The sequence below is a fragment of the Parus major genome, chromosome 5 (genome assembly GCF_001522545.3).
Source record: "Parus major isolate Abel chromosome 5, Parus_major1.1, whole genome shotgun sequence".
In the NCBI taxonomy this organism is placed as follows: Eukaryota; Metazoa; Chordata; class Aves; order Passeriformes; family Paridae; genus Parus; species Parus major.
The window spans coordinates 14,903,126-14,924,365 of record NC_031774.1 but is presented as its reverse complement, the minus strand read 5'-3'; the positions used below and the strand labels follow the sequence as shown (position 1 = coordinate 14,924,365).

The 21,240-nt window shown below is 40.4% G+C and overlaps 1 protein-coding gene across 1 annotated transcript in view; it reads right to left on the bottom strand.

The window, feature by feature from the left end:
- Positions 1-10,471, bottom strand: part of TRPM5 (transient receptor potential cation channel subfamily M member 5) — a 35,312-nt gene extending 24,841 nt beyond the window's left edge. The window contains exons 1-6 of the mRNA XM_033515157.1: positions 10,328-10,471; positions 9,199-9,379; positions 7,837-8,003; positions 4,881-5,061; positions 2,387-2,451; positions 338-529 (exon numbers count right to left, since the gene is read on the bottom strand). Coding sequence (XP_033371048.1) covers positions 338-529; positions 2,387-2,451; positions 4,881-5,061; positions 7,837-8,003; positions 9,199-9,379; positions 10,328-10,453 — 912 coding nt within the window. The 5' untranslated portion in view covers positions 10,454-10,471. The remainder of the gene's footprint in view (positions 1-337; positions 530-2,386; positions 2,452-4,880; positions 5,062-7,836; positions 8,004-9,198; positions 9,380-10,327) is intronic.
- Positions 10,472-21,240: the final 10,769 nt, after the last annotated feature.

Sequence of the window (21,240 nt, the reverse complement as noted above, 5' to 3'; positions counted from 1 at the left end):
ACAAGCTCCACAGCTGTGGATATAAATAATGCTCCTTGTCCTACAGAAGGACTGTCAGGTTCCTGGATGCTAGCTGTTGCTTGAGGAAGTAATTGAGGAAGGACAGAGCCCTAAGTGTTCAGCTGAATTACTGGGGCAACAAAGTAGCTTGCGGGATCAAATGACCACTTGATTTTTAATGCTAGAGAGGCATTCAGTGACACCAGTGTCAAAGCACTGGAGTTCCCAAAACTTCTGAGCAGCTTCTTGCCAAACCTGTACTGAAGGGGCTACCAAAGCTACAGGTGTTAGGAGACAGCTTTGTGATCATGATGACTTATCAAACATGCGAACTCACTGTCACTGTCCACTGAAGAATGTCCTTCCACGAGAAGTTCTCTGCTGGGAATTTTTCCTTAAATTGCTTTTCAACAGCTTCTGGCATGAGAAGCTGTGGGTCATTCATGAATGCAGCTAAGATGTCAGCTGTACCTCCAGACCCTGCTAAGATAAGCCAGGGAGCAGAATTTTCCAACCCACTGCAAATTCTCTGTAGTTTAAAATAGGAAATTTTTAGAATTCATAAGTGGAAAGAAAATGTTATTCAAAAGAAGGGCTTCTAGCAAACCAGGAATAAATGTGTCTCTAAGTCAGATTCACTATGGAATCAGTCCAGACTCCTCTAAGCTATTAAGATTTTTTGAATTCTGCCGCAGGTCATCCATGTATAGGCCTCTGATTATGCTGCTTTTCATGACACATCTGCTGAGTAGCTAAGCAACCTGATTTGGACAAACAGTGCGTAAATTTTTTTTTGACCCTGATATTTTTTTTCCCCTGAAGTCTCTGTTTCAGCATAGTCAAGTGCAAGAGTAGCCCTATGCAGAAATTATCAGCAGGCTTTTTTGTATAGGCCTTTTTTTTCCTGTCTGCTAAACCTGGCAATAAGTTCTGAAAACCAGGAATTTGCCTGTGGGAATACAACATTGGACTACAGGAAAAAAAAACAAAACCACTGAATCATTGCAACTACAAGAGTTAAAGGCTACTAATTCTATTACTTGTGCAATTAGAATGAGTCAGGCAGGTTGTTGAGAGAGGAAAGCAGAGGCCATGGCATGATAATTGCAAAAATGTCTATTTGCTGCCAGTCTGCTTCTTCCTCTGGAGTTATACAGGACTGCATTGATTCAATTGTGTTGCAGGGGCTTTTTTTCTTTAGTTTAGGTATTGAGTTTTTTTAAAACTGTTCGTAGTCTCTGCTGTGTATTATCCATTTTAAGATATCCATTTATGAAATTGATATTCTAAAAAAGTGCAGCCAGTTATCCATTCCCAGCACATGTCAGTTCAGAGCAGCTCCAGCCAGTCACTTTTTGTCTTCCAGTCACACTGTTCTGTAAAACTTTGTAGAGAGGATTTACATGTCATAACATGGGATTTTTCTAAACCAAAGATATAGGAAACACTGCAATATTTAGCTTCTTATGGAAGAAAGCAAGAAAGCTCATGAGGTGACATAATCTTTGTTTAAACACTGAGATTTCTAATATGAGTATGTGTTTTAGTCCAGCTGACAAAAGTTATGACAAGATAGGAGAAACTGAAACTAGAAGGCATCCTCGGAAAGGAGTCATTATACTGAAAGATGTTATCAGGTTGCATGTCACAGTCTCATCACTTGGAAACTTTAAATTATAGCTAAATTATGTCTCTCTAAAGGATTTCTAGACTGAGAGTATTATAAAAAAGAAAAGTAAAATAGAATAAAAATCAAAAACTATCTCCTTTGTTAACAGGCTCTTTGAGGAAAAGAATCAAAACTGATCCTTTGCTGAAGAAGATTTGGGATCATTACTCATTTTGATCATTTTGATCATCAAATGATCATTTGGGATCATTAAAACACTCCCATATTCAATCCTACGATGTACTTTTGCTCACTGGAACCAGGACACTCCCATTTTAAATGGCATGTCCTGCAAACCTGGTCTTGTGCTTCCTCTGAGCTCTGGGACAGACAGTTGTGTCATTGTTGCTGAAGAGCACTGCAAGATTCCTCTCCTTTTTTGTGGATGTTCTCAAGTAATAACACAGTATTTCTGTTTCCCTAGATCTGGAGCTGGTTTCTGTGGGTTTGTTTTGGATTTGGATTCTTTCTTTCCACTGCACAAGCTGGCAATGGAAGTTTTAATGATCAACTTGTGCCTATTCAAAAGGAAATATTTCTCCTCAAAAAAACACTGGCAAATTTAGTATTAACAGAACTCAGTTCTTAATGGTGTATAGATGTGAATTTTGACTTTATGTAAGGTGCCAATGGATGTGTTTGTCATCCAGCCAAATTTTCCATTAATTACTTGGCACCAGTAAATTTATTTTTCTAAAGCTGGAAACAGCTTCTTACCTCAAGTGTGCCTGGTCCTCCATTTACCAGCAAGCAAAGCACAGGGATCTCGATGCTACCTGTTCCTGTGAAATAGATGGTTTAATTTTAAAAAAAATTTAAAAAGTAATAGTTTCCATTGAAAATATTTCTCCTTTTATGAGAAGATGGCTCTTTTGGTCTCTGGGTGAACCCTGCAGAAGGCAGGCAATTGCAGAAAGATGTGCAAAGGAAGAGAATAACACTGTGACCCAGCAGATGGGTCACAGTGTTATTCTCCTCACCTAGGATTCAGGACAAAGGCACCTTTGACTCAGAAATTTTGTGTGAACCCAGGCAAGCAGTCCAGGCTGTTCTGACCTCAGCTGCAAAATATGGATGTTGGTACCTCTTTGTGTCGTGCCACTGCTGGCCTTTGAAGTTATTTACTGCAGGGTTGCCAGGTTGGGGAGCAATGGAGATGCATTAGGGTGCAGCACAAGGCTGGTGGGTTTCCAGGGAGGCATCTACCAGTGTTTATAGTAAGACAAAGTTAGAGGTGAAAAGCTCTCAGTTTGCCCTGCGTGTTATGTATGTGCCCAGCGTGTGCTGGAAGGGGGACTGGAATCCAGGACAAAAGCCTTAAGAAAGGAGGATTTAAAAATATGAAGAGTCTGACTGTGAAGCCTGGGCAGAATGAGTCAGATGCAAGTTGATAGGAACCATATATTTATTACTCTGCTTAAACAGCTTAAAGTTTCATTTGCACAGCCTGGTGATGTGTGGTGATTAATAACAACACAGTCTGATACTTTAAAAAGAAATGCTAATGAAATATTTAACACGCCATGGTATCAGGGGAAGAAATGAAGTCAGGATCCCTGTCCTAAGCCATCCTCCCACAGGGGCCCACATAGTTTTGGATGGCTTTTACTTTAAATGCTGAGCTCTGTAATGCAAAGGTGACATAGATTGGCCTGAAGGAACTCAGTCAAAACAGTAATACGAGATGAATGCCTCTTTCAGCTGGAAGATAAAAGACATTTGCTTCAAATAATTTTTTGATGTTTCCCTTTGTAGATCTCCCAAAACTCAGTATGGATCTCTACTTGCTATTTGTTGTATCTCTTTTGGGATGACTACAGAGATAAGGTTGGACTGAGCTGTACTCAGGATATGGTTGGCAAGAAACTTAATTTGTTTCAATGAATGGCATAATATTGTTACACCTCTCTAATGTGGTGCTCTTTGAAGAGTGACCTCTGTGCCTACAGGTTCCTCAAGGTATGATTAAGGCTACAAATATTCTTCATTTACCATAGATTTGGATAAAATTTAGCCAGAGGAGAAGTCAGGTGGATTCTGACTTTACACTGTGAATCTGGGAAGTCCTCAATTGCAAAGAATATTCAGCATATAAAGAATTTTCTCTAAAAGTCTTCTACGTGCTTTTTTTTTATTATTTTTTATTGGGAAATTCTGCATGACCTTATTAAAGTATTTTACTTCAGTATAGCCACATAGCTTTGCTCAGCTTGTTTATAAATGAGCTTAAATGAATTACATTGGTTTTGTTTATAGAAGATAACACTGAATTCAGTATGTTCCAGCAAAATATTTGTCATATGAATCAGCATTCTTTGTCAGAATTATGTTCCCCTGAGATTTGTTCAGTCAGATTTGGTTTGTGAGCAGAAAGAGGCTGCTTTGTAACTCCCAGCACTACAATCTCAGGCTACCCTTACAGCCTGCCTGCTGCTGTTCCTGTCTGAGACACCAGGTAAGGCCTCTTCAGGTGCACCTGAGCTCTCAGGTACCTCTGTGCCTCCACCCCATGGGCTGTGTAAGTGGATATTCCACTGATGCACACAGCTGTGAGCAAGTGAGCTCTGCCTCCCATTTCAGCTGAACTAGCACTGCATCTATGACAAAAACAAAGCAAAGGTAAAAGTACTGGAAAGGAGTGTATTATTTCTTTCCACAAATAGCAGTAGGAGACCTGCCCAATACTCAGTTCTTATTATAAAAAAAAAGGTCACAGAGATTCAGATGGACTTTAGATGCTACGGCGTTTACCCTGGCTAAGATTTTATCCTGAAATAAAAAGGGCTTAAAATATTTCAGAGGGCTCTGGAACAAGTCTTTTCTTCCAGTGTCGGAAAGAAAATGTGTGAGAGGGGATAAAAGTATGCAACAATGACTATCAGTCTCTTAGAACCACTGGTAAAGGCACTTGAAGCTGGATTTATTTTCCATATGTTGTCTTTTAAGGCAATTTGAGCTGCTCTTTGAAGATCAGCTTTGAGTTACATTTAAGGAGATGCAACAAAAGTCCAGATTTTTGGTTCAAAGAGCAGCTTCCTCAACTTCAGAAGCTACCATCGTTCAGCCTCTTACACGATGACAAATGTGTTGACTTGGTCTTGCCTGTGTTGGCCACTGTCTGATTTGGGAGCTGGAGTTCCCTTTGCTAAGGCCAGGGGCAGCTGTGCTGTCAGTGTTGTTCCCACTGGGTGCATCCAGAGACCCTGCTTACCCCCATATCCCGTGCGCTGCTCCGAGATGTACTTTTCCAAGGTGAAGAGGAGCTTGGTGGTTCCATCCGGCTCGTCTGGTGTGGTGTGGTCCACCAGAATAAAATGGGAGTGGTTGTGATCCAGGGAATAGGGTGGGCCTTGGATGTTGTCATCTGAGTGGTAATGTACAAGACTTTCGCTCTAGAGAGAGGAGGGGAGATGTCAGTGCTCTCTGCAAAGCCCAGCCCATGTTTTCATTTCCTTCCTGTCCATTTCTGTGCTGTCTGCACCCTGACACCACCTGTGAGACACTCGCATAGACCCTCAAAAAAGGGTGAAGATGGAAAATTGTTCCTTCTGAAACCAGCCAGATTTGGCAGGACTGATAGCTGGGGTCCCTGAAGTTTGCCTCTTGGCCTCTGCAAAATATAGTGATATCAGTCATCATCTCTGGAATACAGGTGTTGGAATTGTTTATTGAGACCATGAGACCTGTGTTTGGAGATGTGATTCCTCAGCTGGTGTAAAGAGGGGCAAACTATTAATTTCAGTAGTGTTTTGTCCATGTTCAGACCTGTGAATGAGTTAGCTTAGTCCATGTCCCTGTCAATTTATACACAGCCTTACTTAATTGACAGAGTTGTATGAAATCTGATGGTTATTCTCAGTTTGGAAGTTTCATTCTAAAAGACACAATGGCAGACAGATTTTAGAAAGGGGAATCCTTTTTTATTTTGGGTGCGTGGTGTGATACCTTTAAATTATTTATTAATGTTTGATTTTTTGCATAACCTCATCTTCTAGGTAAAACAGAACCCCTCCTACAGACTTTTGTCTCAGTATTGCACTACACATGGGCTTCTATACGTACACTTTTTCAAACTCCCCTTTCTTTCCTAATACAGCTTTCTTTTTCTCTGTTGCCCATCCACTTTGATACATCATTTCAGGCTGTAAATGTCTGATTATTCTTTTTAATTTTCATAATCATTGTCATCTTGTAAGAAGGTAGATTAACACCCTGTTTAAAATTTGCATTTCCTTCTCCAATGCCTCTTTTCCAGTTCCTGCAGTGTTGCTGGGCCAAGCTCAGACTGTCAGCTTGGCAGCTGCCCCTGTGTATTGTATTTTCCTCACACTAAAAAGCAGTAAACTTGCATGTTTCTTACAAATGGTGAATGCCACAAATTTCTTTCACTTTCTTCTCTCTGTCTCTCATTCCTTGGGGAAAGCTTCTTGACATCATTAATTTCCTTCAGATTTTGCTTTGACTCAGGGTGTGCCTCTATTCTGCTGCCATGTAACATTAAGCCTCCTCACCAAAGATCTGGCCTTTGATTAGGACCTGGAGGCACAACAACCAATTGAAAAAGGCCTTTGGGAATTTTCCTCTTTATTGTCTGAAAATGTGGAAGTGATCTTTCAATGATGTTTAAAGCATACCATTAACACAGAAGAGATGGGTGGGATCCATTGATTTCAGGGCTTGTTTTTCTCCTTGCTAGTGTGGGTTGTTAGCTCTATTTTATACAACAAGCTACTTGTGTTAGTGCCAAGTATAAAGAGAGTTGGGTTTAGATCAACATCCCTATCTGTAGTTCCTTTATCTTAAAGTTACTGACTGAAATCCAAAATATCTTTGGGTGGAAGCTGTGCCAGAAGTCATAGGGTCAGGAATGCTCTCTGCAAAACATCCCTTGACAAAGAATTTGGGCTTTAGTTGAGGGGGAGAAAATAAAAAAGAGTGCACTTGTTTTGTAGCTGTTGATAGGGAAAGATCCAGATGCATTTTGATCACTTAGCCTAGAAGGGAGGTGAAATAGTTTGCATTTACAAACTTTCCTGAACACAACAAACCAAATTCTTTCCCTTTTGGCCGGGTTGCTGCACAAATAGGTTAAAGTCTTCCAGCTAAAGAGTCCCACCTGGCAGAGCACACAGGTAGCTGTAATTGGCAAAACAACAACAACAACAAAAAAAAACCCACAAAAAACAAACCAAAACAACAAAAAAAATGCCACAAAATGACAACAACAAAAAAACCAAACCCAAACAAAACAAAAAACCCAAACAAACAAAAAAGACCAATGACAATAATTTGTCAATGACAATGACAATAAATTGCTGGTATGGTCTGCCAGGCTCTCAGCTTCTAGCTGATACTTCCAGACCTGTGTGAGAGAACAACTGGGTGTGAATTCAAAGGGCTGTCCCTGTCATTTGTTCCTTAGCTTCAGCAGGGAAGTAAAATAGTACAGAGAAACTGCCATTCACTGTCATTTAACACCGATTTTATTGTTATAATATTCTGCTTAGCTTTGACTGTATATCCAGTGACAGGAAGGGAATGCTATATTTTTTTTTGCTCTCCACATCTATTGTTGGGTGAGGTTTTTTATTTGCTGGTGCATTGTTTTTGTTTTCTTCCCAAGAACTTTGATCCCCTTGACCCAATTTGAGAACTCCCTAGAACTCCCCATATCTAGGTGAAGTCCTGCATAGCTGGTATTTTTGACCTGTTGTATTGAGCAAGTTTTTTGTATTAAATACCAATTCAGTAGCAACTTGAAGCCACTTAAAGGAAAAATTGTCCTGGAATATTTATGTCTGGTGTCCCATCATACAAAATATGCTTTTTGCAGTATTTATGTACCAGCTAGGAGTAAGTGCTTCTGCAGTAAGTGGACGAGGGAGAAATCCATGAAAAGTCCGCTATTCCAGGATATTTTCTTGACGTTCAGCCCTGTGCTGCTCTCTGGGTTAATGTCTAATGCTGCCACCCGCTGGGCACGGAGGACACAGACTCATCCAACAATCCTTGAGCTCTGCTTCTGTTTCCTCCCAAAACACAGCTATATTAAACCCCACTTTTTTTTGTTTCTTTGTTTAAAGTTCTGTCAAAGCTGTTCTGCCAGCTGCTTACAAATTTTGTAAGGGTGCAGCTTATATGCGGACAATAGAATAAGAGAAAAATACCTTTGTGTTATCCAGAATTTCTCTGTGCTGGATTTTCCTGAGTGAAGTTATTCCTATGGCAACCACGCTTAGTGTGGATGAGGTACTAGCCAGGGCAAGATCTCGGACTGCTTGCACTAAATGTCTTGTTACTCCTACACGCAATGCACTGGTGAAAATCCAGGCACCTGAAATTGTTTTTAAAAAGCAGTTAGGTAATTTCTTTGTATTGCAATGCGTTTTTGTGTAAGTAACATTACTTGCAGTACTGGATTTAAGGGTTTTTTTTAAAATAGATAAAGTGAAGACAGGTCTTGATGGACTATAACTTTTAGAACATGCCAAGTACATAAGACTTTAATAAGGAAAACAAGAAGAAATGATGAGCTCAAGCAAACACTCCTCACATATCACATGATGCAACATTGCCATCTTTACTGTGATATGAATGTGCTGTTTCCACTCTGGAGTTACTTGCTGTCTACACATGAGCAGAAACATCCCTGTTCCAGGAGGGTCTGAGTGTTTTACAAGGAAGAGGAAAGGGACAGAGTCAGGGAAGCTGTTGACTTGAACTGAGGCCTAAACAGTCCTGTGCAATCACATCTTAGCAGAAGAGCTCAGGCATAACCTGCCTAATCTAGAGTTTTCTCCTGTTCTTGTGGATGTGTGGAGGGTGAATTTACAGGATAATAGAATTTACAGCAGTCTTGTTACAGTGACAAGGAGCCCTAGGTAAACAGCAAGCTGGCATTTTTCAAATATGCGACATAAAGAAACACTTGATGGTGCCCACTCTGAAGTACAGAAGGCAGATGGAGATATTCTCTATCTGTGTGGCACAAAAGTACCAAGAACAGCTCTGGTACTGGGCTGTCTCATTACAAAACTCAAAACTGGTACAATCTTGTCTGGAACAGTGAAGCTAAACCAAGAGCTTGCTGTGAAATGATATTCTCACTGTATTTTCTAGGTGAGAAGGCAAAAATTCTTACTTTTGACCTAAATTCATTCTTGTTGAAATCAAATTGCCCTGCTCTCCTCAGAATTATTTTGTTATGGCACAAAAGAGGGGCAATTGTATCTGGTCTCATTTTGATGCTATCTTCCTAGTGTCACCTCTGAGGGAATAATGTCAGGTAATTTTACACTACCAAATTTGTAATTTGTAGAATAATTTGCTTTGAAAGAATTTATTTTTGCTGCTATAATACAATTGCTTTCATTTGCAGAGGTATTTACATGTAGGTCACATTCAGCAAAGTCTTGAATTTTCAAAAATAATCGTGTGAGCAGTCCCATTGTCATTACCAGATCACTGGGGGCTAGGGGTGGGAATCCATCAGGAATACAGATTCCTTCTTTAAACACTAAAGCACTCACCTGTGCTTTCAGCTGCCTTTATAAATCCTTTCTTTAAGGTGTCCCGTAGCCAAGGCTTCATCTGAAAATTTTCTTCTCCCCCTACTAAAGAGATAACCAAATTGGGAGCAGGTAGCTTCCATTTGTTGAGCATAACTTCAAATATAATTCCAGGGTGAATGGTACTCTGGACCTTCATAAACTTCAACAAACACAAGAAAAACCCAATGAATAACAGCAGGACAGAAAGATACAGTAGTCTGTTCATGGTAAAGGCAGAGGGAAATTATCAACTTGGATATATAAAAAAAATAATTATTTGAGCAAGATCTAAGAGATAACTAAATACTTGAATTCATTTAATTCAGACTTGTGTATAATTGCCATCTCACTGATTGGGTCAGCTCCATGGGTTAGTTCTGTGTTGCAGACTGACAAATCATGCTCTCCCTTAGAGCTTCCTCTTGATCTACCTTCAGTTTCATGGCAGCCTAGCAAAGCCAACAAATTTCGTGGGTGTTTCTTGTTTCAGCAAAGGCTGAAATATTTGCCTGATTTCACATCTGTTTTTTGAGGACACATTAGGTGAATCTAGTGCTTCTTCCAGTTCTGTATATATTTTGGTTTTGTGCTTAAGACTTTATGATGAAACAAAACCTTGAGGCAAATTTTAGGAATCCCTAGGAATTCCTTCTCTGGTGCATGGGACTACTGAGGAGGTGAGTTAGTCCATATATACATCCCTCTCTGCATATCAGAAGAACAGGGAGAGAACTTTAATGAAAACCTTGAAACAGCTCAAAAATATGTTTAAAATGTGAAAATCCATAGTGATTCATTTTTGGTGGGTTAAACCAGGGAGAGGATACAAAATGCAGGAAGCAGGGCACATAACTGATTTTTCTTTCAAAGGGAAAAGTGATCACCTGCATTTGTATCATGTAATTGCAAATCAAGTGATCGATTTCTGAATATTAAAAGGCCATGGTTTAGACCACACTCATGTTCAGGAAGGCACACCATTATCCCTCCTTGGGGTATAATGTGGTGCCTCACTCTGTGCCACATTGACCCTCACTGTTTCCTGCTAAGAGTAACAGCTGACCAACAGCAATACTGTAAAAGGATTACAGCTCCTCAGTGCCCATACCTTTCCATGTTTCTTCCCAGAAGCTGTGAAGTCTATTTCTCCTGTGCAGTATGGTAATTCTCTTTTGAAAGCTTCCTCTTTGTCACTGCTGCAGAGCTTGGTTTCCATTTCCTCCATTGAATCCATAAGGTGACTGAGCACCAGTGGAACAGGATGTTCACTGGGATGAAAGTTGGCAAGTGAGAAGCCATTTAAACCCAAGAGGCCACAAAATCCATTAAAATATATCTAGATGAGTTTTTAGTCAAATGTTTTCCTTTTTTTACTATCATGCCTGTAATGTTTAGCTAAAATTGGAGGTCTTTGTACCAAATGTCAGATGCTGTATACAGAAGGCAGATTCCACACCAACACTATGTAACCTAAGGTATCAAAAGGCATGAAGAAATAAGGCTTCCTGAACTCTCATTCAGCAGACAGAAAGCTGAGTTGCAAAAGTGCAAGACCCTGCAGTCTCAGAGTCCAAAGGTGACTCTGATTCTACAGAAGAGGAGTTTCAGCCACCAACTCTTTCAAGCAAGAGTGGAGCAGTGTCAGCGAGTGTGTGAGTCATGGTTTCTTGCTGTCACTGTGCCTCATGCTGCTCTGACCTACCTTACCTGGCATGAATGCTAAATAACCAAGTGGTGACGTTGTGTTTGTCTGGAGATGCTTTAGGAGAGGTTTACTCTGCTTCCTGCAGGAATAGGCTGTTTATTTGTGAGCACAAGTATTTAAGGCCAGGCTGTCCTAGAGCAAAGGTCACACAGCAAGAGTTGCTCTTTGCATTACAGGAGACACTGGAAAGGTCTGACTGCTTTTCCTATGTTCCAGTTTGACTGAACTGACAGAATTATGATCTGAAAAATGCAGATTTGAACTTGTGTGCTTTATTTCTATTCTTTTCAAAACAAAAGCAATGAAATAGCTCTCTCCCCTCTGCATTCAGCTGCATGTTGAAATGCACAGTCTTTAAAAAAAAATCCTTGTGACACTAAGCCAGCAATGGTAATCAACACTGCATTAATTTTTATTCTCTAGTCTGAGAGCTTTGCTGTGGGGTTGAGAGTGGTTCAAAAGAGCGAGTCTCGTGTGGGTCTATTAGGATGCTCCAGTAGAGGGAGCAAGCCCTGCAGCTGCTCCCTTGGGCTGGGAAGTCTCTGGGGAGCCTGTGTCCCACCTGTTTCACCACAGCTGCCTCTGTATTTTCATCTCTTCTTCTCTGTTTGCTGTGAAAATATTGTTTTTTCCTACGAGTGGCCTTTTTCCCTATGACCTGCCTCTGAAGAGTGGCTATGGACCCTCTCATGATTTGTTTCCCCTGCAGCTATGCCACACTTCTGTATCCACCCCCAAACTCCTGTCAGAGATCGCTTTCTTAAAGATTCTCATTCTCATTCTCCCCTGCATGCTGCTCCCTTCTGGAGAGAGCAGTGATTTCTGTGAACACCGAGATAACAGACTGCTCTGGTGAGAGTCTTACCTAAGACAACTTCTCCTGGATCTTCAATAGTGGAAGTCACAGCAAAGCCCACCTTTTTGTCTGTGTCCACTTTTCCACAGGAGAAGCAGCTTTATCTCCTAAGAGTGTTGGAAAGAATATTCTGGGAAAAAAATAGTTCAGATAGAGTAATAATAACACATTACTTTTTACTTATTTATGTAGAAATCACTATCTGGGACTTGATGACAGAACGAAGGATTTGATTGGAAAAAAACTATTCAGGACTGAATTTCCAGGGCGCTGTGGTCACTGTTCATCACTGTCCTAGATAGTACAGATTTATTTATAGCTACACACAAACAATGAACTTGAAATACACAGCAATTTACAAAATAATCCAATGGTTAATTTGTCCTCAGGTGGTTCATTTTAAGTCCAGTTATCTGTGAATTCCCTTTTGGAATAAAGACACTAGGCTGCTGAGATTTATAGGGAACATTCTTGCATTTGGGTAATTAATTTAGGGTTTTTTTTTTTGAGAAATAGCACATTATTTTCAATTTAGGAATTCAATGGTAGTGAAAAACAGTGTAGGAGGCAAAAATAGGTAAGATGGAGCAGCTTTGTTCACAAGCTTTTATAAGGCTGGAAAGTGAGGAAAACACCTGTTAACTGGCAGTTACATCAAGAACTTCTTCACTGTGTGGGTGACCGAGGTGTGGAGTCTCCCTCAGTGGAGATATTCAAGAACCATCTGGACACAATCCTGTGCCATGTGCTCTGGGGTGACCCTGCTTGAACAGGGAGGTTGGACCAGATGCCCCACCATGGTCCCTTGTTCTGTGATTCTGGTTTATTATGAGCATTGCAAAATCAACAGAAGAATCCTGGTGCATAAAATGTGTACATGTGGTTCCTACGCACATCTGATGTTTCCTTACCTCCCTCTGTGAGCTGTCTCAGCTTCTGCAGTGTGACCTCTCCCTGTCAGGGGCAGAATCACCAAACACTGCACAGATCTGCTCAGGGGCCGCGCCTCGCCTTGCCACCACTTTACTCTGCAGTGCAGCGTCACTGCACACCCATCAGTCAGCACATGGATTGCCTTTTGTCCCTGATGTGAGCTCAGAGCAGGAGACAGTCAGCCCTGTCATTTCCTCCTGGATTGTCAACACTTCAGTTCTTAAAAAGCATGTGGGTATCTCACCCAGAGTCCTCTAACAAGCAAAGTAAGCATGTATCAACAAACTATGTGATATAATTATGGTTTTTCAGAATGTCTTTCTCCTGTGTTTAATTCAGTCTTGTTTGGCTTGGTTTTAGCTTTCAGATGAGTCTCTGGTGGTTTCAGGGCCTGCTGCTCTGAGACTTGAGGCTGTACTAGATTGCAAATGTGTCAGGTCACGGTAACTGGGTCGGATCCCTGTGGTGGAAGTCATGACATACCACTGCAACCAGCTCAGCCCTGGCCAGCTTCCGTCCCTGGAACGTCACAGAGTGTGGTTTAATTGCAAGGGTCTGGGACAAGCCTGTGCCTTGGGAAAGAACAGACAGGCTGCCAGAAAGAGGAGGAGAGTCTAGCCACTTTTTGGATGAAAACCAATGGGGAATGATATTTCATAATTTTCTACCTTTATGTATACTGGTTTTGATTAAACTTTTTAGAAATTTACAACATTTATTTTATTCTGTTATTTCAAGGTTTTCCTCCTGCATTATCTAAGAGAATGTCATAGTATTAAATTTAATTAAAAGATTACTTAAATGTAAGAAGTCTGAGAAACTTCAGGGGTAAGAGCAAAAAAAAAACCTCACAAAAATCTTGTCTCCTGAAACACGTGCATTCATATTTTAAATTTTGTGTATACATCAAGCAATCTTACTTTAGTTCAGACTTAAGTACATATATTTCTATCTAGGCTGCTGCTACATATCTAAGTTTGTAGGTTGAATTCTGTCCTAGATGCTACATTGACTACAAATACAAACATCTGTGGAAAGAATGTACCTCTAATGATTACCAGATTTGAAATATAACCTAGAAAACTATTTCTAACTAGTGAAGCAAGACAATTATGAGGAAAAGACAATTGCCAGTTCCACCTACATCTGGAAATGTGAGTCAATGTCATTTACATAAGGGATGGCATGGTTAAATCATTCCAGGTGTCAGCCAGTCTCATGAATCATTATTTCTTTAACCTCATAAATGGGAGTTGTGAGAGTTGTACCACTGTACAAACTAGTGATGCTGGAGCATAGGTCCTAATGCTTCTTTATTCCTTCCTTTTGGATGGTCCAAACTTCTGATTTCAGCACTTGAAAATACTGGGATGTAGGAAATTGTCAGGTAGCAATCACTTCAAGGGGCAGTTTTGGTGGCTCTAGGGAGCTCCAGAAGGAGAATCCTTGCACAGATTCCTTCCTAAAGGACTTAGTCAGAAAAAGTGTTGAGATCAGAATCACAGGGAAGCATTTTAATTCCTGTTCCCTTCGTTCTGGAATTTTCTCCCACCTGTCTCTGCTTCCTCTCCCCTCCCTCTGCCATGCCTTTTCTCCTACAGCTTCTCTCCTTGTATCCCCCAGCTTTCCACTGTCTCTTTCCACCCATTGTCACTGCCACCTACTCCTCTGTGAATGTGCATCTCTGCTTCCTTATGTGGTAACACAGGACAGATTGCTCACCTCCAGAGGGGTGAGAAGAATCTGGGTCTGCTTCACCCTTCCCTTAGATTTTAACCAGGATTAGGCTGTGTCCATGAAAGGAAGAGAGGTCAAATTTGGGGCTTTTGAACATGTCTTTTGAAAAGGTCCCAGTCAAGGCATGGTTTGACCTCAGTTGTTGTCTTCAAGGGCAGTGGTTCCATTAAGAGAGTAGGCGTGCAGCAGTCTCTCATGACTTAGAAGTACTAAGAATTCTCCTTCATACCTGAACGCTGATCAGCAGGCTGAGACACACCCTGACTCTGAATCACATCAGATTCCTTCACCCACTCAAGGTCTACATTTGAATATATAGGTGAAATAATTAAATATAGTAATGCAGTATTGTTGATATTAAACCAGTCACAAAGTCCCCCCTCCCCTTAGCTTCAGTGGCAGATAAGGCAAACTTACTGATTTATAAATTCTCAAGTATGCTTTCATGTAGAGCAAAAGAGAACTACACTGGTTCCCATGTCCTTACTAGTGCAGGCTGAGCTAACAATCCCAGCACAAAAGAAGCCTCAACTATTGGTCAGAAAAAAGAGGGCTCACACTAATTGAAGTGAATTGGAGAAACCAATACCATGAATTTCACTTGGGCAGGAACAGTCAGCTTCCAACACAAGTAACGAGATCGCTTTTGCTAAACTGCAGCCCTAAAGGGAAAGATCTGAGGGTTACAGGCAAAGCAGACATGAGTAGTGCTCTGCTCTTGCAGGAGAGAAATGACACCTGGAACACCATAAACAGCCTGTGTGAAGTCACTCAGCTGTTCATCAGAGCAGCTTTAGCATCTTTGGATTTGGGTAGCAGGCTTCAGGATAATTACAGACCAGCTGGAGAAGGTTGGAGCTGGAGCAATAAGAACAGCAGAGACCTTGTCCTAAAAGAGAAGGAAAGCTTGGACAAATTAGAATTGTGCTACCAAAAGCAGGGGAAAATGCAGAGAGGAAAAAAGAGAATTTACTAGTCTACCAGTGCAAAAGGATGATAGGAAAGATTTGTCATTTGTATTTGTGGTTAGGACAGCGAGGAACAGACTCAAGGGAAGAATGGTGTCAAGGCTGTGCAGGGGTACAGGAGTGACCACATTCTGAGAAAGACTTCCTTGGAAAGAATGAAACTCTTATTCTGCTGGGCAGGGAACAAGAAAAACAACCAGACAGCAGCTCCTGATTGCAGTGGCATCTCTGTGTTGTGACCCAAAGAACTTGACCTTAAAGCCTAAGAGCTGGATATGCAACTGCAGCTCTGATCCTGGAGATACACGTACACTTATGTAACTTTTCCAATGGAAATGCTCCTGCTGACTTTAGTGCAAGTACTCACTCCAGGAAAACTGCTTTTGTGAGTTTATTGGGCCAATGCCAGCAACAATGTAATGGGATTATTTGCTTCGAATAGTAGCTGCATTTTCATTGCTGAATTGAATTAAAACTTACTAAAAATGGAGAAAAAAAGCTGATGCAGATGATCAGAATAAAAACTACCAGAGAAGTGAAGGGCACAGTAAAGACTGCAAATTTCATATTCAGTTTCAGTGTGTGTTTGAAAAGTGAATTGGATGGACTTTAACTGGTGTTCACATTTAAGTGTGAAGAAACAAAAACAGTACTTAAATCAGGGTTAAATGCAGTGGAGAAAGGGAGATATAAGAAGACATTAATTAGAATCCAGGAAGGGAAAAATATCTATAATTGTTGGCGGAATATAAAAATAGAATGTGAAACAAAAAGAAGTATTTGGTATGGAAAATAAATGCATATATATCTGTGTGAGAAACTGATGTACGTACATCTGAGTGCAGTTGTAAACATTATCTTAATTATATTTATGCTGCAGCTTTGGAAAATGTTTGTCAGGAATGAGCACATTGAAATTCTGATAAGAATGCATAAAACCTTTCTGCATCACAGCCTAATGACAAGGCAGAATCATCTGCTGTGATTGCCAAGGACTTGCTAAATAAAGCACAAAGACCTGGGGGTGGTAAAACACACCAGCAGAAACCATGGCCAGCTGTCCTGCACAGGGCTTTGTCCTGCCTGTAGCAAATAAATCTCTGAGAATGGCACAAATAACAAAGGGGACAAAAGAAACACGACTGTCAAAATAAGTCAAACTTGCACTGTTCTGTGCTACACTTCTCTCATGTTCAGACAGGAGGGCTAAGGAAAGCCATTAACTGCCAGAGATGAGACCTGGAGGGATGCAAAAATAACCTATGGAAAAGTTTCTCCATAGCTGGGCTAGGACAGAGACAGAGAGTGGCTAGTTCAGGTTGATAGCCTTGGGAATGTATTCAGTAACCAGAGTTTTTATGAGTTTGCAGACACAGGGCCAGACAAGAAGTCAGGAACTTGAATTAAAATCGTGGGGGGCAGTGAAGCATGGAAGTGCCCTAGAAAAATAGAAGGGGGTTAAGTTTCCAGGTATATTTTTGTGAATTGGCCCCACTAGAAGATTTTAAAAGCATCAGGGTTGACAGTTTCCTTTCTAGAACAGCAGTTGCTAAAGAATGTTCTATCAAGTAATTCCTCTTTACTGTGTCTGTGCATAGTCAAAAATCAGAGCAACTGAATGAAGGAGGGAAAAGACGATTTAAAAGTCCCCATCAACAAAAGGAAGCTATAAATAGATGTGCAGGAAGAGAGTTTTGTTACTGAAGCAGTGTAGGCCTTGTTTGAACATTGTGAGGGTATGGCTCTGGAACTGGATCCTTCTGTAACTGCCAGGACACCAGGATGTGAAGGTAACCAACTCTTGGAAGGAGTCTTCTCATTGTTTTCCAGGGGAATGGGTAGTGCTTTGGTTTGGTAGGGTTAGCACCGAGTCTTTAACAAATGAATGTGCAAAATGCTAGTGCAAATATAGGTACTTGGTCTTTTTTGTTCCTGTCTTAATTTGCTTAACAAAGTAGAGAGGACCAGAGGCTATTTGAATAATGTACTTTTAGTGAATCTGCAGAAATTTGCATATAGATACCAGCCGGCAAATTTCATAGAAGTGGATTTATTCTGGGGAGAAAACCTGGGAGGGTGGAGAGGTGATGAAAGGGAAATGTAGACTTGGGGGAAGTAAACAATGTAAGGAGCAGATGGATCTGATGAGAGACAGCACATAGCAAGGCTGTTCGATGAAAATAAAGGAATTGGCAGGGCTTGCACAGCACTGTTGTATATGGGGTGTGGGGGAAGGTTGACACTGGCTTCAAATGCTCCTGGACCTTCCCTGCTCTGTTCCCACAGCATGGCACGTTACTTTGAAGCTGTGCCAGCACAACTCCTTGTGTGGCCTCACAGTGAATCAGACTGAGTTCACATGAAAAGAACTCATTTTTGCCAGGTCATTTTTCAGCAAAATCAGTTCACTGATGTGGTGTACAGCATGCTACACAACTCCCTGGAAATAATGGGTTGAGAAACCACAGCCATAGTTCATACTGAAAGAAAATACAAGAAATTTGAGGTGGTTCCAATTCAAAACAAGTGCTTCAGGAAGGGCAATGTACAGACAAAGAAGACAAAAGCATAACTGAAAATTTTAGTTGAAACTGGATTGTGCATGAACATGGGCAAATAAATGCTGTTAAAAGCAAAGGACACAAAAATGCAACTGAAAGGCAAAATATTGGAAAACGAAAAGGACTGCCACTTGGGGAATGGAAAGACTTGAAATAACTTAGAGTGGCTTTATCCAGATCAGCTCGTTAGGATCTTAATATATCATACTTGTAGAATCTGCAAAAGTTCACAAATGTTTCTCCTCATGCTAACAGCTGACTTCACAAAATTGACTCCTAGCATTAAGCTCATGCCAATGTTTGTAAACTATGCTAAAATAATATTTACTTCTTTTCCAGTTTGTCATCTGTGTAGCTTTTTTTTTTTTCAATTTCACGCCCATAGACATGTGTTCTTTTATGGAAAAGAGCAGTTTTTACAGTGGAAAAAAACCCCTTTGCTGTGTTTCCTTATGGGGATATTTTCATGGTCTGTCGTTTACAACAGCTCACTCAGTGCTTCAGGAAAATTTTGTGAGCTCGAAGAGGAAGTGTATTCAAAACCAAGGAGCCTTTTTGCATAAGCTGTATACAAAATATACTATGAGAATTCAAAACCTTAGGAAAATAACTTAGATTTTTTTTTTTCTTAAATATAACAAAACTGCAGACACAGCTCTGAACTTAATACATTTGGGCAAAAATGGCATTGGCAAAATGGTTCATCAACTGTTCTAAGTTTTTCCTTTATTAGACACAAATCTCCCTCTGTCTTTTCCATTAACTGCAGAACTGAAACTGCATTTGGATGTGCCTGTGACTTGCAGGAAACCTTGGACCTAAGCACCTGAGTTCACTGGGCTGGGTGCACCTCTAGAAATCAGACCCACTGAATGCCCTATGATGTATTTTTTTGATCTTTTTTTTTCCCCCAGAAATTTCAGGTTCCTGCATATAGCATGCCTGCCAGCCCTAGATTTTAAGTGTATGCCCATTGCCCACTACAAGGAAGTCTGCTCTTTTTTCTTCTGGATAGTACTGCTGCAGCAAATCACACTCAATTTGCTCTTTGGGTGTCTGCTAAACAAAAAAAAGAACACCAAAAACAAACAAACAAACAAACAAAAAAATAGAAGCAAAATCCACAAGAACAAACATGTAACTTCTAGCTAATGACAGAATACAAGCCAAGAAAAAATTAAGAAGTCACTTTCTCACTTGCCTCACCTCTCATAAAACAACTAAAAACTACAACTGTATGGAATTTTGCAAAGTTAATGCAAATTAATACAATGTTATGAAGTAGCTATAGAAATATGTAATTTCTACTATTGCTATGAATATCCTGCTTCCTATTCCACATTGACTATTATTCCGATGTTGATGAAACTAAAACATAGGTAGCTTCATAATAGTAAATATAAAACTGAAATAGGTTACATATTCATCTGGGGTGGTACTAATTGCCAGATATTGTTTACTTTTGTGAAGATCTTAAAAAGCTTATTTTGAAGACAATATACTTAGTACTCTGACAATGCATGTACCTAATTCTATTGACATGAGCAGTTCCCTTGAGCTGCCCCTTGGAACAAAAAAAAATCAACAAAATAAAGTTGCTGGATGATTTTCACCTTTATCATTTATTGACTTAAGTTTTCAAAATTCACTGGAAGAAGAGGCTTTCCCAGATGAAGAGTTAATGAAGAATAAATTTAGCCAAACTGTGGTTTATCTGGTTTATTTCTGGCTGTGTTCCCTGGTCTTGCCTGAATATAGAACCTTTACAGACAGTTGACTGTTTTTTTCTCAGAAACCATCAAGTAAAGGGGGGTTATTCTACCTTAATTTTCTTATCCAGAATTTAGATAATCTACTGTTCTGAATGCCACTTTACAAAATAAAAACTGCATGAAAAATTTAGAAAAGCAAATATTAGAGCAGACACAGAACCAGAAGATATCATCTGCACCCCAAGATACTGTCGGGAATTGTCTTCAAGGGCTGAGGATGAGAACAGCAAATACATGAAAGAAGAAGGCAGAGTAGCAGAAAGAAAAGTTGTTAGTGCATATTCACATCCTGAAATCGTGGGGCTGGTGGGAGAATCCCAGAGGTAAGGAAACCACAGTGCAGAAGAGCAGTGGTCAGGTGGCTGAGACTTTGCTGTCTCAGAAAGAGCTGTGTGGTAGATGGCTGCCTGACTAAAATAGTTCTGTAGTCTGCTAATAACAGGCCAAAATAGCAGGCAAGGTTCAGCTAAATACCTGGGTACATAAAGATTATTCCTTGTAATTCCTTGTAAGCTAAAAAGTTGTCTAAGTAGTGTAGAGTGCTCTAGTGGAATGCTGCTGATATCTAATTGAAGAGCAGGGGAAATACAGTAAGTTAGCTACCATTTATCTAAGGAAACCAAATTACTGAAAAAACACAGCTGAAAGTGATCATGGACCAAGGATAGCAACAACTAACTTGTGAAATTATTGACAGAAATTCTTCAAGTTTTACATATACTTCATTATTCAGGGGGAAGAGAGAGTGGCAATGATTTGTGCATACTGTTATGTGGTGCTGTGTTAGGAACAGCGGAGCACGACACAGACTCTCTTAGCTGAGTTGCACAAGAGAGCAAGTTTTATTGTTCCAGATCTTCTTTTATAGACGGGTCCAAGAAAGTCAGGAAAGGTAAAACTCTCATTTGTTGTTAAACCAACACATCACCATCATTGGTCAGTTGGGTACACCACCCCTTCACCTTCTCTTGCAAGAAAACAACAAGATGACAAACAACACCTGCAAAGGTTGTTTTCCCTCTCCAAAGACTGTTTTGATTCCTCCTTGTGATTTCCCAGGCCACACTTCTCAGGCCAGTCTGAGAAAGTTATGTGACTTGGTTTCACACAGGCTGAAGCTAATGCCTGAAGCCTAAAATCTCTTATCTGACCATTGTCAGTTCCCATGCTGCTGATGATTACTGAAAAATTATAAAGAGGAAAGAAAATGTGGACTAAGTGATGATCCCTTCTTGGGTGAATCACAAGCATCTCTTAACATACACAGAATATTTTGTGATCCTACCTGCTGGCTGTCCTCTGCAACAGGCATGGCCATCCCTCCGCAGGGCTGGGGATGCACTGAGGTGGCTTTTATTTGCTGCTGCTCCCTTCTCCTGTTTGGGAAGATCAAGATGTTCCCCGTTTACTTCTCACACTGGTCCCTATGACAATGAAAGTAAACATTGCTGGTGCAGAATGGTATCAACAGCTTGTTGGGATGGAAATA